Here is a 16,692-nt window from a genome sequence, read left to right on the forward strand (position 1 = left end):
TGGAGCATTTTGGGGGTGCCACGGGGAGGAATTTTCTGACTAATGCTCCAATCGAGTAGAGAAATCTTCCGTTTTCTTTTGCGATCGCGCGACCAACAATCCCATTATCAACCGACGGACGGTCCGTCCTCGCCCGTTCATCGTACGGGGCCCTTTTTTTGCCACGATCGTTGTACGAGTACGGGGTGCGCATACATCCCGAAAAAAGGGTTTTTTTGTTGTTGTTGCTTTGAATGAGTTTCGTTGTGCGACGCATGTTGAAAAGGGATCTTTTCCTGGGTGTTCCATGTTGAGCTATGCATACGAGGCAAGCACTTTTCTCTCTCTCTCTCTCTCTCTCTCTCCATCGGTCACACAGGAACGACAACGGATACAGTAAAAACTATACCTGACCGTCCCATCACAAGGTAACACACAAGGCCCTTTTTGCAAAATCCTAAACCCCATAGCCACAGCCAAATCCGTCACACCCGAAAAAGATTGAATTTTTGTCTGACCCGGATCGGATTTCGCAACCCGGGAAGAGGATTTTTAGAGCCTACAATATACAACATAGCTCTAAAAAAAAATAAAAAAAAAACAAATATGCCAGGTGCAACCTACACTAACGGTCCTTCTGCAGCTTTATTGCTCTTGGGAGCAAAATTACCACACGAAAGACAGGTAGCTAATGGTTATATCTTTGTTTTTTTTTTTTGAAAATAAAAATTTGCACCAAAAACCAGCACATTTAAATGTTAATCTTCGAAAACGGATGGATAAATTAGCTAAAAATCAATTTTAAAACGAAAGACTTGCGCACAAGCGACGAACCCCACATCATCTAGAGATAAGCTTAGAAAATCAACAGAAAAGAAGGAGCGTATTAAAAAAACGTGCACACACACACATAAAAATGTAAAACAAGCACTCGATCCCACTTTTCCTCCCAAACCCAAAAAATGCAATGGCGAAAGGGATGCAACACTGAATTTAAAAAAAAACCCCCGAAACTATAACATTCAACTAAAAAACGCACAAACATTTTTTCCGTTTTTTTTTTACCCAGTCAGCGCATGCGTGGGCAGCACCCGAACACAACCGATGCCTACCAGGAAAGGCCAAACAGGCAACCTCCCTTTGCTTGGCTTGTTGGGGTATTATTTTTATTTTGTGATTTTTCCTTTTTCCTTTTCGGCGGGGGGGTCTGTTTTGCGGCTTCGTTTCGGGCAAGCGGAAACAATATTCATCATACAGGCCCGGAGATCGCTCGGTGTGTGCGCGCATTTTACGGAAATGGTTTGCGCGATCACGTCGCGCCGGGACTGCTTTATTGCAGATTTATGCTAATGTATGCATAGGCTCAAATTTCGAACCGTGTAGCGTTACGGCGCGATGCAATTTTTCGGGACAGAATCCCGGCAACGTTTGGTTCCCCCCCTCCGGGGGCGAACATCTTAAACAAGCAAAAATCTCCGAAAAAGGACGCACCATCGTGTGCAGTGTGTGTGTGTGTGTTGGGCAAATCAAGCATAAAGAAGGTGGGCGGAACCCGCAAAAAGCACCATGTAAAGCATAATCCAGATCATCTCCGGCACGAAGCCTTGTTTGCGTTGAAACGTTTTTTTTCTTTCTTCTTCAGGCCGGAGTAGAGGTTTTGTTGGGTTTCTTTTTCATTTCGTGTTTTCTCTTCCTTCCTATCACCTTTTACGTTACGAATCTTTTGCGACGGTTTGCAGCAAATTTTCATAATAATGCTCGCGCTAAAGGAAGGAGCAAAGCTTTTTTTTATTTTTCATCATCTTTCGGGCCGGCTTCTCCTTCGCTTTTGCCCACGGCAATGGCTAAACTTTACACTACTTTCATACCAAACGACCGATCGCGCTTAGGCAAACGAAAGCAGCGCGGCCCGATCTACGCCATTTCTATTTTGTAACACACACACACACGCGCGCGCATATAATGGAATAAATAGGCACCACCGTTGGGCTGGAGCAGAACACGAACCGGGCAACTTCGATCAAGAGAAAATGTAGCAGAAGGAAGCGTAAACGAAACAGCAACGAAAAAAAGCAAGCATAAACCAATCACCCTGTGGCGGTCCAGGCGCGACACAGGGTCCTCGCACCGAAAGGGCGACCTACATATTTTACTTTATTTCTCATTTGACTTTTACCGCGATGGTGAACGCGAGCGCGCACGCCAAACAGACCCAACATCGGATCGTGACGACCAGCGAACGGCGGCGGCGCGCGCGCGCTCAGTAGAATAAGGTGACCATAGCCCGAAGTTTGACGATAGGGGAGGGGGTGGGGAAAGGATTGGATGGTTGCGCTGAGAAACTGTGCGCTCCATCTGCATATCGAGGTCCACAGCATACACACAGAGACGAAACCACACGTCGCAACAACAACAACCCAAAAAAAACGGGGTTCGTTTCATGAAGGCATTTAAGTCTTTTGATTTTTTGTTCACTTTGCCCGATCGGGGGGTTTTTGCTTGTTCGGGAGGGGGTGTTTTTTGTTGTTGTTGTTGTTGTTATGATTTACCAGCCAAAAAAAAGGTGTAACAAAAATCTATTTTGGCATTAATTTGAGTTCACAAGAAAAGCTGTTTTTAATTGCTTCAAATGCTGCATTGATATGGATTTTTTTTCTTCTTCTTCTCTTCTCTGTTTGCTATTTTCTTTCTTTTGATGTACGTTGGCAATGCTGAGTGTGGGTTGCTTTGCTATCACACACATACACACAGAGAGATACGCACACCTAGCATCGATTGTAAGCGTAAATCGTTCTCTTCCATGTTGCCGTCTAGACCTAAGGCCCCAACACACAACAAATCCGGACCGATGGGAGAATTGTGGTTTTACCCCCACGGCTATTGGCCGCCCGGACTCCAGTGCTGGGGATGCAACATGTACTTGGTATAGCTATAGAAGGGGTGGGGGTGGAGGGGGTTGAAGTAGAAAAGAAAAAAAAAACATCACGACAGCGACAGCGCGATTGTCGTCGATCGGTCGTCATCTATAAGCCTGCTTTGCTGGTTATATTGAAGCCTGTACGTCTGTTGACGTAGGGCAAGTACACCGGGCGGGGAGAGGGGGTGGTGGTGGAAAGGGGGTACCCCATTCACTGTCCCACAGTCCAACTTATGCTTGTGTGCTTGTGTACTCTTCAGTGGTTGTAGCAGTGGAGTTCAGGACACGCCACGAATGGACCAAAATGAAGAAACGATTGAGAGAGACAGAACGAGAGACAGAACGAGAGAGAGAGAGAGAGAGAGAGAGAAAGAGAGAAACGACGATGATGTGACAAGGGATGTAGAGGGATGAAGAAGATGAAAGGGGGAATGGACAACTAAAAGAGAACCTGTTTTCGATATAAACCCCCTCCCACCACCACCCCATTCTCAACCCTCAAACACCCTTTCATCCCCCTTGTTACACCCTCTCTCTCCCTCTCTCTCTCTCTCTTCTTAGGGGTTGTTTGTGCACGAGATGTCGTACCGGCGTACGGTGTAAGATGAAGGGCAATAACAGGCGAGATGAAGGCGAGTTGAAGGAGAAAAAAAAGGGTTTAAGCAAAATAACCACCTCAAAGGCTTTGCCGAGTGAAACCCTACCCCCCACCCCCCAGAGTGAAGGGCAGGGACAGAAGAAGAAGATGATGATGCTGCTAGGTGATGGGGCCCGGGATGGAAGGGAACGGTAGGGTGTATACAGCCGTACACATCGAAACATCGCGCTACAGCCAAACACATTCCGTCACTTCGATTTAATCAGGGCGTCGGCCTGTACGATGCTCGTCCAGTGTAAGCAAAAGGGGTGGGAGAGGGGGAGGGCGCAACATAAATAAGAACAAGACCAAAATAAATAAAAGCTGAAGGATTAACGTGACAGAGAACAAAACCCAATCATTATCCGGTCGCCAATTTGCCAAACAACTCGGCCGCCCCTTTTTGGACCATTTTCCGCTGTGTAAATATCCTTCGTTCAAACAAACAAAAAATAAAAGGACACCATTGGATGGAATCTAAAAACAGAAAGGGATTTTTATTTCTGTTTTCATAGCATCATATTAGCTAATTCGTATCGCAAATACCGTAAAACGTAGTAATTTAGCACTCGTAAAAAACCCCTTATGCATCACACAATGCATTCGCCAATCGATTTATCGGGCGTGTAAACATAAAACCAGAATATTGTAGCTGCAAAAATAAAGTCATAAAATTGAGTATGCGCTTTTGCTTCCTGCTGGAATGGATGGAACAAGCGGCATTACGGTTTATGTGCATTATTTACAACCCCAAAAAGGCAAATCGTTAACAACTCGCACACAGCTCAATCCTGTTAGAAATCGATACGATGTGGATCTGGCGAAGATGAACGTATGTGTCCCGGTTACTAACGGCTGCTGTTTCACTGTTTAACCATTTTTTTTACAGCGCGAAACAATAATTGTATAAATGTAACCATAAATAACTTCATTACTTGGAGGTGAAAAATGCAACAAACAATACAGTGAATGTGCGAATGATCTTTTTTTTAACAGATAATATTTGTGCTAAAATTATGTTTTTGTTTTTCAAGCGCACAACATTAACACTGCTTTCGTTTTATTGACTTGTTAATGGAGGTGTGGAAAATAAATTTAAAAAAAAACATAAAAAAATTATGCGAATATAACAACCTTGGTCTTCATAAATCTTTCGGGCGGTTCGCATGTCTTAAGTGAGATGTTAAAGAAAGGGTGCCAAACACCCCAAAGAGAGGGTTGAATGGGGGTGTAGTTTTAATGTGCACATAAATCAAAGCATCGAAAATACGGATCGAATGAAATCATCTTTTCTGACATATCCTTTGCCGAAACAAATCGCTCTGTGACTCAATCAAAACTTGAGGGAAAAAATATTTTTTTAATCCCGATTGGATTGGTTTTTGGGGGTTGTGCTTTCATGAGCCAAAAATCGGCACCGGTGCAAATTTTCGGAAATTGCTCCCCTTTTTTTTGGATTATATGTTTTAAATACTAAAATTTAATTTATGCACCTTAGGACCAAATGCCTTTTTTTTTCAAAATCGTTTTAATTCATTGCCTGATGGCGCTCGGCAAGAAATGTATGCAAATCCTAGCGATTTTTGGTTTACAAAAAAAATGGTAGCGGTGGTGGCCGCCTATCTGGTGAGTAAAATCATAAATGTTCACAAGCGCGCGCGAGCGGAAACCGTTCAATCGGGTTCTGTACAAAAAAAAAGAAATAAACGCCACCATCAAAATTGCCAATCAAACAATGGGAAACACACGAAAGCCGGTTGCTGTATCGGAAAATGTTGATGAAACGCCTTTTGGCAAAACCGTGAGAAAACGATACCCGATTCCGAATCATCCCACCCAGGCCAGAAGAAGGATTGTGCTACGTTGAAGCGATGATGAATCCGCTTAAAAGCATCCTACCTACCATTAGTTAAGCTGCTTTGGGGGATGTTTTTTTTTGGTTCCTTTCCCCTCCAATATGAGGACTTTTTAATCCTAGCAGTGTAGGTAAATCGAACCGGAAGTGCTTTTAAAATTGTGCCACGAAAAATAAGAGAGAAAAACCACCTGCCAATGAAGCACACATTTTCGGTGATTAACACTAGAACAACCGGATCAGTCATTTTGACTGAAACGCTTCATTTTCATGATATTATTTTTTTTGGAGTTAAACAATCCTAAGGTAGTTTAAGAGATGAGTTTTACATACATATTCTTTAGTACGATCTCCAATAAATAATAAAATATACTTCAACTCTTCGAAATTGTTTAAAAATTTAGCACAAATGAAAAACGCTTAAAACGCTTGGATGCTTCTAATGTTAAACTTCACACAACCAATGGGAAATGGAGTAAATTTTTATGCATCAATAATAGAGATACTTTAACATACATTAAACATAACTATTCTAGCAACACAAATGGAAAATAATACAAAAAATACGACTTTAGAACAATGTTTTTTTAGAACAACTTAATCCAACGATACCCCGTATAAAGTTTATCTAAAAACGCTAAATTTACTCAAAATAAATATATCTGAAAATAGGAGAAAATCATTTTCTAAACAACAAGAAAACGCAAGCGAAATTAAGGCAAAAATGCTTGACGCTCTGTACTGGGTGGGATCAAACAAAAATTTTCTGTTGTGAGCCCCTTTCGAAAAAATTAGATTGCTGGTCTATTCTACCTTATTGGGGGGCAGTTACTAACAGCGATTTTAGTAATACAGTGGAGCGCCGATTATCCGTGCTTATCGGGACTCAGACCTTGCCGGATAAGCGAATATCACGGATAATTTGCAAAGTTCTTTTTATTGATAAATATTAGTGTTTAGTGTGATGGAATAGATGGAATTTTTGTGTCTAAAGCTAAATTGTATAATTCCCTATTCAAGCTTTTATTTCTTGCCATCATTGGTTTTGCATTTTATATGTCAATTCTCCTTCGGAACTGTCATTTCAGAGCTGCACGGATAATGGGGCAGTCGGGTAAAAGGTACCCTGATAATCGATGCTCCACTTTAATAAATAATAATTAAATAATTGAATAATAGTTAGTAAAAATTTTATTGGATTTTTTTTAGAAGTAGCTTTTAAAAATATTTAAATATACGATGTGATACAAAACCAAACTATATTCTAGATAGCTTTAAAGTAATGAATAAATTCATTCATTTATTAATAATTTACTTAAACAAAATGGTGTTTTTTCTTCTTCTATCTATATATGTAGATGCATTAGATACCATTCGACCCTTGTTAAGCGTTTCGTCACGATCGATGGGTTTGCGTTTGTGTGCGTTTTAGGCAAGGAAAACATTTGATCCCGGATGCACCCTTATAGATGTGGCAAAAACGGACTCAAATATCCTACTTAAGTCTACAAGCAAGGGGGAATTCGTTGCCTTTTTGTATATGCACACGCACACACACCAGAAGACGCAATACATTCCACCACTACTAACCAACCAAAAAAGGGTCCTTTGCTTTGTCTGCCGTAGGCGAAGGAGAAAAAAAAACACAGAAATGTACACCTGGGGCCCCGCATTGAATGTGACCCGGGGTCGGTACCAGATGGCCGAAATAAGAAGGAAGAGAGTTTTGATCTTGCGAAGGTTCCTTACCGTCCTTTGCAAGCGGAAAAGGACACTCGGAGATAGTTTAGACCCATCTCTAAAGTGTCGTAGGAAAATGGTGGATTTTTTAATTTTATTTTGTACTTACCGGAAGCGTTACCGATGAAACTGCACAGCACGATCGCTAGCAGGACGGTGACGCCCGTTATCCTTCGCGGGCTCCCCACCATTGTGCAGGGTTTCTCGGGGAGACAAAATCGAGAGCAAGGAGATTTTGTTCGTTGGGGCTTTCCTTTTGCCTATCCTTTTCGGAATTTGTGGTGTGATTGAGCGTTTTTTGGGTTCCGTTTTTTTTTTTTGTTTTGTTGTTGACGCTACAGGACGGTTGACACGTGGAGGTCGCTCGCTTCCAAGAGTCCAAGGAAGTTTGCCGGATGTGTGTTGGATGTGGCACCGCACCACCTCCACCGTTGTGTGTGTGTTTTCCCTCTCTCTCTCTCTCCCTCTTTTGCGATACACTCAACTCAACGGAAGGGGAAACGCGCACTCGAATGTGGGAGGAGGATGGCGGGATTTTAGTACGCCCCACACTCCCTCTCCCCCGGGCGGAGAGTCCTTTTTTCTCTTCGCTTCCTCAGGGCACAGGGAGGCTCTCACCTCTCGCCTGTTCGCCTGTTTCTCTATCTCTTTTTCTCTCTCTCCCCCCTCCTACTTCACACTATTGCTCTGCTCTTTACTTCTTACGTTGACCGCTAGCAACACGTCAGTGGTTTAATCCTGTGATCGTTTCTGCGTCGGTTAAACATTGCGCCCGGGGCCCAAACGCGGTGGGCACACGCGTACCGGAACACACGAAAATACACGCACCCATACAACAGCAACAACAAAAAACTACACACACACACACTCACACGGAAACAAAAACGGGATACCGCGCACTGATATTAACTTCTAATCACTGTGCAAAACAACAAAACAGTTGGAAAAAAAATTAAACTTAAAACCCGCAGCAGAAAAAAAGAAAATTGTACGTGTGTGTTATGTGTTTTGCCTCGTACACGCTGTATATTCCTGTTTGAGTTTGAAATGATAATAAAAGTAAGATAAATATATCGCTATTTTTCACATCTTTTTCCTTTTCTGGGAAGATTAATTACACGCGAAGATAATTTCGGCTCATTCACCCCGTGCAAACAGTGAAGCGAACGAAGCGGTGGAAGAAGAAGAAGGATCAAAACGCATTTGCACAGTGACAGCAGTCAGCAGCGCCATCTGGCGGCAGGCACAAAGATGGCTTATTCTTCAATCGAAACCCCCTTTTTTTAGACGCACCGTTGTGTTTATGGACATATGTTTTAGCTTTTTCCACTTTTGTTCTCAATTTTCTTTTTTTTCCTCTCCAAAAAACATACGTACCACACGCACACACGCGCACGAAAAAGGATATATGCACGCACTCTATCTATTTTTTCCACTTTCCTGCTTCTTTTTATTCGCTTTTTACACTTTTCTTCCTTTCACACTGTGTTGGGCGATGTGTGGAACGGGTTTGGGGGGAAAAAAAATAGAACGTTATCACAATGAGCTTAACAATAATCACGATCTGCTCCAGATTTTCATCTCCCACACCCCAGCACCAGATAGAGGAAAACTCACTTCGCAAAATTAACAATTGAAGAAGAAAAAAAAACATTTCACAATATTTAAAGCTCGTGGAGAGGTTTTTTTGCTCTTAATTTAAACTTCATTTCTTTTTTTTAATATTTTTCACATTTTTTTTAATGCCCAAAAAAAAGCACGCACACGCAAGAGAAAAGCAATACACGCACATTCAGAACAGACAGAATGCAAGGACAATAATAGACAAACACACAAAAAAGGGGGAAAAAATAAGAATTTGCGCTTCTTCCGAATAATTAAACCCGAATTTCTCGAACTAGCGCACACACACACACCACACCACTCCTTTTTGTTTTACTCTTCTTTAGCTACAGGTAGCTTGTGTTGGGTTGACTGTCGATTAAAGGATCTCTGTTCGGGTTGATTGTGGTATACTGGATGCGCGCTTAGTAGTGCGTGTATGTGTGTGATTTTCTGTCATTTTTCTAACCTTCTTCTTTGCTGTTTCACCGCGCGTAACACTTGCCGTGGATTCAAAACAGGGGGGGTATTGCTGATTGATCGAAGTGTGTGAGTTTTTTTTTTGTTTCTTTCTGGTGCGAGATAGCTTGCACCAAACGGACACGATCATTTACAGCCGACGGGATCGGGATTTTGCCGGATCTAGGCACACGACCACTACCAGCAGATTCCACGGTTCACTCTTGTCACCTTTGTTTTTTTTTTCTCCATTCGCTTCTTGTTTGCTTGTGGTAGAGATATTAATTCAATACACACGCACACGCACAGAAAGGACCATAATGATAACCTATGGTGGCCCAGGTGTTACATCCTGCGAATACTGACCACCCATACACAAATGTTCACTTGCTGTCAAAAAGGTAACGATGCGCTTTCAGTTCAATCCCACCTCACAGGTACGCGGTACACGGGAAGTAAGAGACACGAATTTTTAGGGGGCGAAAAAATGATATTACGCGTACATTAAACAATAATAATAAAGGAAGCAAACGAAGAAGAAAACCGATATGCTTCCAAACAGCAATCCACTCGGACCGTGCTGCTGTGTGTGCGCTTTCGACACCAGACGACGTACACGCACGTCCGCACGCCTCAACTGTTCAAATGTAACTGCTCGAGTACTCGAAATTTTGCTCCAGTGTTCGTTACCGCTGTGACCACTAGCCCGTACCGCGCGATCCCACTGTTCACGATAAACACACGCCGTGCGCACGCACACCACCACTGCACCCATGCAGCCGCGATCGGTGCGCGAAAGAGCGAAACGGCAAACCGCTTACGCACGCCGTAACGCGTGAGCGCGCGCGCGTGTGTATGTGTGCCACACAGGCTCAAGATGGCGACGGTTAAAGCCGTGTAGGAGCAGGCAGGATCCGTTACGCGTGTCGGTTGTGTTTTGTGGATAATAGCAATGGTTTTCTACCGATGAAACTGATAATTAATTTTATCTTTTTTTAGATAAAATACTTTAAAATTTATAAGAATGTTTCTAGCTGGCTATTACTTTCCAGACAGGATATAAAGCGAAACCGTTTCGTGTGCAAAGCGTTACGTGTGAGCGAGAAAGCGAAAGCCGCACAATAAATCATCCGCAGCATATAGAACACTCACACACCGAGAGATAGATTCAGCTTCAGCTAATCAGAATGAGTGAGAGCGAATTTCGAGCAGTTGCAAGTTTCACAATTTTTCTCAAAAACCTAACCAAAATCGAGCAAAACGTTCGAGCACAAACACCACCTTCTAAAAGTGATGTGCTGTCTCGCTCGCACCCTCAAGACGGGATCGTTCCTGCCGTGTGCCATCTCTTTTTACACCAAAAACCCAAACTGCACGAAAGAACCAGCCTGCCTTTAGGGGTCGATGGCAGTAACCGGTTTTTTTTTCTGTGTGTTGTGTTGTTGCCTTCTACCTCTTTCGCTTCCTTCTGCGGAAATAAGCAATGTGTGGTTCTTCTCTTTCTCGCAGCGTAACAACACATTAGCGCGCGCGACCGCACTCTAGCTCTCTCTCTCTCTCGCTTTCGCCCGTTTGCAGGGTGCGTTTCCTATTGTCTCTGCAGGGGTTTTTTTTTTCTCTGCCTATCCGAAAAAAAGGCTCTTTTTCGAGTGTCGAACTCGATCGAGATGAAAATCGCGCGCCTCGCTCACATCGCAGTCGATCTATCTCCCCCGTTTCCGTCTCTTTTGCACCAGGCCCTTGCTCGTTTCGTGCCGCACACACGAAACACACCGGACAAACCCAAGTTCGTGTTGATGTTGGATTTCTTGTTAAATATTATTCTGTTTCCCTTTGATTTTCTGCTTCCTTCGCGCGGTCCGCTTTCGGACGGTTATGTGGTACGTGTGTTAAGGTTATGCTTGAGGTTGTTTCGTACGGTGCAACGGCGTAGAGTGTCTCTACACTGCCCACCTTAAACGCCTGTTAGCTGTATGGCCCAACTCACACGTGACGCCCACGCCCTGCCCACGTCCACAAGTAACTTCGTAGAAAGCCGAAACAAACCCTCTATGCTTACTGCACGCTTAAGCAAAACAACGCTTTACCGAGTGCTACCCCGAATGCAGTGTACGTGGTATTCTAATGCGGATCGCAGGTATAATTTCCAAATCCTTTTTCACTTCGCGAAGATCCCAGGTATAATTCCCGAATCCTCTTTCTCCTCGTGATTTGTGGACGCGTCCAGGACAGGACCCAATTTTTTTGAAATTTTGTATGACTTCGGCTTTTGTGGACGTCTCATGAGCCGTCATGTGTACGCAACCTATGAGATTGGAATGAAGAACCGGGAATGGAGAGCATAATTGTGCCGAGCAAGACGAAACATTGCTGTACCGCTAGTGTCCCATACTGAAGGCTTACACAAACGTGTAAAAGGAAACCCAACACGATCAGCCTCCGACCAGCAGCCAAGGGAGTTGGAAAACGGTCCATGTTCTTCAGGACTATTGGGCAAAGCGTCAGACTAGAACTGGAGGTATTGCAACATTGAAGAAGCTGTCCAAAAAATGCCCCCGTGCCTCGAAACAGCTTACGCAGCAATGCAACTGCATCAATCAGCAAACAATCCAGGCAAAAACACCTTCCAAACTACCAATCGCCGCCAAAAATGGTTATCATATCACTAGTTTGCAAAATTTACGCACAGAAATTGTGCCCGTAAATTAAACAAAAACCTTTTCTAATGCCTTTTTTATTTGTAGGCTCTAAAACAAGACGAAGCACACGCACCGCTCCATGGCATCTCTATAGAATGTCGGCCGTGCTCAACAATGTGGGAACGTTTTATGATGGGCAGGCAAGAAAATCGTTCCTCTGGTCCGGTCGGGTGGGCAAAATCCAACAGTTCGGTCAACAGAACGAAACCGAATTGGTCAGCAAATATGCGCTTCTCGTCGTACAAAAGTGCACACTGGATGCTTGCCGCTTGTTTACATTGCACGCTAGCGTATTTGTTCTTCCGTTTTTTTTTTGTAAGCCATCTTTGGCTGTGACTTGATTTCGTTGGACTGCTGGAATGCTGAAATTTAAAAAAAAAAAACAAACCCCTTCTATCAAAAGAGGAAACAAAATCGACCACCAGGCAGGCAAGAATCTTCTGCCGTTTGCAATATTTGGACTGTTCGTAGCCTAAACAAATGTCCCAATGTCCGAGGAATGTTTATAAGGGATCGAAGCAGCAAGAGTGTGTATTTATTCTTCGGAAGACATTGGATTGGACGTTGCAAATAATATGAAAAGCTCAAAAGAGGAAAAAAAAAACCGGACTTCATCTAACAAAGGACATTCCCTACCAAGATGCATAATACGTGTTAGAAGGACTAGGACTTTTCCCGAAAAAAGAGAATCAAGCAAACAAATTAAATTGACCACAAACAGACATACACACACACACATATGCGCACATAAAACTATGTGCAGTACGCGTGCCCTGTGCTGTCCTTAACAGTGGTCCGAACCGAAAGACAGAAACCGTTCTAGCAGCTTCTCTAGCCCGCACAGACGCAAAACCCACCACTCCTTTCGGCAAGAGAGAACAGGTTTTTACAAGCGGGTCAAAACATCGTAGCAATACGATGTGGAAGGGGGAATAAAGTTAAATGGCCCAACGGATGTCGTAAAATGAACTCCGCCACAGACGGCAACAAGAGCACAACGGAATGAATGTACGATCCGCTCTAGAGGCAGGAACCTTGGGGTGCAACATGTATATGAAACCAACATAGCACGAGGGCTGATGGGAAAGGAAAACAGGGGTTGAAATGAACTACAACAGAACCGCAATGGAATCGAGCAGAAGTCATGCGTTGCTTGAAATGACCGTCGTGAAAACTATGCAGGAGTTCCGTATTCGAGGTGGAAGGTACACGAATCTCTGTAATCCGGTATGAACGGTGTATCTCTAGGGGACTACCTGTATCGTTCCTTGAGGAGAGGTGTGCTTAAAGAATCAGAACCGTACGGTCCGTTCAGTTCATTGCAAAGAACGAACGACCTACGTTCATTTGATCATGGTACAACAGTTCTTCAATTCACAGTAGGTCGTTCAATAAATAAGCGACTTGCCCTTCGAATTTAAGAACGTCCTGTTCTACTAGATCGTTCTTCTCGCCAGTTCTTCAGTCAGAATCAGCGACCTATCCGTCGAATTTAAGAACGTCCTGTTCTACTAGGTCGTTCTTCTCGCCAGTTCTTCAGTTCAAAGTAGGTTGTTCAAAAAATGAGCGACCTATCCGTCGAATTTAAGAACGTCCTGTTCTACTAGATCGTTCTTCTCGCCAGTTCTTCAGTAAGAATGAGCGACCTACCCTTCGAATTTAAGAACGTCCAGTTCTACTAGGTCGTTCTTCTCGTCAGTTCTTTAGTTCAAAGTAGATTGTTCAAAAAATGAGCGACCTATCCGTCGAATTTAAGAACGTCCTGTTCTACTAGGTCGTTCTTTTCGCCAGTTCTTCAGTTCAAAGTAGGTCGTTTAATGAATGAGCGACCCACTCGTCGAATTTAAGAACGTCCTGTTTTACTAGGTTCTAGGTACTAGGGGTTATTCTCGCCAGTTCTTCAGTTCAAAGTAGCCGTCGAATTTAAGAACGTCATGTACTACTAGGTCGTGAATGAACCGCGATTCACGTTCAGTTCATCTAATCGAAAGAACTGGTTCGTTCACGTTCATGAGAGAGAACCGAATTGCCCAAGCCTAGGAAGGAAATTCCTTCACGGTTCTTGCGAAAATAGAACTGCCGAAACATTACAGTGCCTCGCATCGAAGTTGCCACCGGCAACGTGAAATAAACATCCCGGAATCCGTACACCTTGTTGGATCGATACAGCGAAGGCAGTCTGAGTTTCAGTTGTGTTTCAGTGGTACGTTTGAGTGTACACCGACGAGCGGTCCAACATGTCGACACCGAAACCGATTCTGAATGCGGAAAATCTTGCCCTTACGAACAAGCGTATTGGCGAGCTGAAAAAGAAGGTAATGCTGGCCGAGGGCCAAAAGAAAGCGTACACGGAAGAATGGAACGACAAAAAGAAGGCCCAGAACGACCGGATGGCCGAGCTGCGGAAGGAGGTGCGTGACCTTACGAACAAGCTGTCCTACCTGCACAATCCGACCAGCGCCAAGGCGCAGAAGAATGTGCAGGAGATCAAGCGGCGGGTACCGTTGCCGCCCGGTGCAAAATCGGTCGCCGATGCGCTGCGTATCGTCGACCTGAAGGTGATCGATCTGCACAAGCAGACGGACGTGACCGAGGACCGGATGCGGAAGCGCGAACGTCACTTTAAGCAGCTGGTCGAACAGTACCAGGCGCTCGTCGGCTATCGGGACGCGAAATGTGACGGTTCCAATCCACCGGAAACGATCGAAGAGGACGCAAATCGGAAGCTGATCACGCGGCTGGAAAATGAAATCCATCGCACGACGGTACAGTGGATGGAGGCGGAACACATCCGGAAGAAGTACCGCGGCATCAAGTCATCCCTAATGCGCGATGCGGAAAAGTTCGAAAGTTCGCTGCTGGAGCTGGAACAGGCAATTACGGAGCAGCAGGCAGAAATTAACAAGCTGGAGGAGGTACACAAGGAGGCGGTCCAGATGCGGGACAGCACGAAGACGATACTGCAACGGCAGGAGCAAACGACACACTACTCGAACAAGGCGCGGGAAAAGCAGGCGCAAGATTTCCGCCGCCAGGTGGAGGAACGTAAGCTCGAGCTCGAGCGGTTGGAGCGGAAGATTTTCTCCTCCGGCAAAACGCTCATCCACCAGGAAAGCATACTGTCTGGATCGGGTGAACATGGCCGGGGCGGGGAAGGTGGTGACGACGGGAGCAGCCTGCACGATAAGGACGGTGCATCCGAGATGGAGCAGAAGTTCAAGAAGCTTATGCAGGCGACGGGTGTTAGTGCTGCCAGTGAGGTTGTCGATCGGTTCCTGGCCCAACGGGAAGCATCCGCCCGGCTCACCTACCTGCGCACGGTGACAGAGAACGAGAAGAAGCAGCTGGAGGCACAGCGCGAACTGATGAAGGCGCAGCTGGACGCATTCAAATTCGCCGACGTCAAGGATAGTGATGTGTACGTTCGATCTAGCTATTGTTTGTTTGTAGGTTAGGTTAGGTGGCAAATGTTACAAACGAATCTTTTTCTATGCCTTCCCACAGCAATCAGGAGGAGCTGGAAAAGATTAAAAACTCCATCGAGGAGCAGAAGCAGCGGCGCGAAGAGTGTGACAAAGCGATCGAGTACACGCGTAATGTGTTCGACACGATCAAGGATGCGCTGATCGAGCTGCTGCTAAAGTTGCGTGAAATCGAGGAAAGTCTCGATACGGCTTCACCGTACGGACGCCGTACACCGCTCAAACCGGCCGAACTGAAAGACATCACGTCCGGCAAGCTGGCGGTCGAGGAGCTCGGCAATCTGCTGGAGGAACGCATCAAGCTTGGTCTCATCGCCAGCGGACAGTTGGCGGCCGACGTCGACAGTGGACTATCGGAGGACGAAGGTGAAGTGGGACCGACGGCAATAACGGGCACATCACCAGCTACCCCACCAACGCCGTCCATGCAGCAGCTTTCACCCGCTCCGGGTGGGACCGCTTCGGCCGCTGGCAGCAGCGTACTGTCCACCTCATCACCGGCCGAAGATCGCGAAAAGCCACCAGCCTATCCGCCCGTCTACATGAACCTGATCGCAGGCCGAACCACCACCCAAATCTCATCAAACTCACCCGGCCAGGGCACGACTGTCGTGCTGTCCGATGACGAAGGTGACGTGCCGTCACGCAGCTACCTGAAACGGCAAGCCAACATGATCATCGAGGCAAAGTCACGGCGCAAAGGTTTCCGAATGCCGGTACCGAAAAGGCGCTAGACACAAGGATATCTCACCTTGGCTTTGTGTTGCCATACTTCAAGAACTACGGGAATATAGGACAACACAAACAAGGATAATAAAATGGTTATATTAATAAGTTGGCAACGAGAATTTTAAGTTCTATATAATAAAGATTCACCTTTTGCCCATCCTCAACGCGTTGTTCGTCCACGTTGTCATCTTTCTGGCATCCGATCCGGGTCGAATTTCTGAAGTCCAATTTTCTGGTCCTTTTCCCAGGTGATATTATACACGGTTGAGCGCTACATATACCATTCATTAATCTCAATCTACTCTAATATTCTTGAAGTTCTTAAGGATACCCTTCTTCAAAAAGAACTTTTTAGAAACTAATAAAACTAAACTAAAATAAAAAGAAAACTTATCGTTCTTTGATTTTAGCTAAAGTATTTCATCTTTATATTTCTTCACCTGGTAGTGTTATAGCTCGTTTTTTAAAAACAATTACTTTTGTTTTCGATTTTTGTTTCTTTTTTTCTCGTCTATTTCCTTACCAACTTCGAAGGTTACCAAAAAAAAACATTATATTTACGATTCGCTAATAAAGGTTCGATGCTTTGATGC

At 44.7% G+C, this 16,692-nt stretch overlaps 2 protein-coding genes and 1 long non-coding RNA gene across 6 annotated transcripts in view; 1 reads left to right on the plus strand and 2 right to left on the minus strand.

Moving 5' to 3' along the window:
* Positions 1–10,432, minus strand: part of LOC125767346 (neurogenic locus Notch protein) — a 78,731-nt gene extending 68,299 nt beyond the window's left edge. Inside the window, exons 1-2 of one of the 4 annotated variants that reach the window (XM_049433963.1) lie at positions 9,693–10,432; positions 7,238–8,611 (exon numbers count right to left, since the gene is read on the minus strand). In XM_049433963.1, coding sequence (XP_049289920.1) covers positions 7,238–7,319 — 82 coding nt within the window. In that variant the 5' untranslated portion in view covers positions 7,320–8,611; positions 9,693–10,432. Of the gene's footprint in view, positions 1–7,237 lie in introns of all 4 variants that reach the window. The other 3 variants (XM_049434030.1, XM_049433872.1, XM_049434108.1) reach the window with 3 other exon arrangements.
* LOC125774699 (uncharacterized) overlaps positions 1–16,692 on the minus strand; it is a 239,462-nt gene that overhangs the window by 173,900 nt on the left and 48,870 nt on the right. The gene's annotated exons all lie outside the window — the stretch shown is intronic.
* Positions 13,931–16,618, plus strand: LOC125769263 (outer dynein arm-docking complex subunit 3). The gene is made up of 2 exons (XM_049437941.1): positions 13,931–15,306; positions 15,393–16,618. Exons 1-2 carry the CDS (start codon positions 14,126–14,128, stop codon positions 16,102–16,104), a joined length of 1,893 nt encoding a protein of 630 aa, XP_049293898.1. The 5' UTR covers positions 13,931–14,125; the 3' UTR covers positions 16,105–16,618.

The sequence above is a fragment of the Anopheles funestus genome, chromosome X (assembly GCF_943734845.2).
Source record: "Anopheles funestus chromosome X, idAnoFuneDA-416_04, whole genome shotgun sequence".
NCBI lineage: Eukaryota > Metazoa > Arthropoda > Insecta > Diptera > Culicidae > Anopheles > Anopheles funestus.

Coding starts and splice junctions, on each gene's coding strand:
- LOC125769263 (XM_049437941.1), top strand. CDS start 14,126: ATGTCGACACCGAAACCGATTCTGAATGCGGAAAATCTTGCCCTTACG. Junction 15,307..15,392: donor GACGTCAAGGATAGTGATGT/GTACGTTCGATC, acceptor GCCTTCCCACAG/CAATCAGGAGGAGCTGGAAA.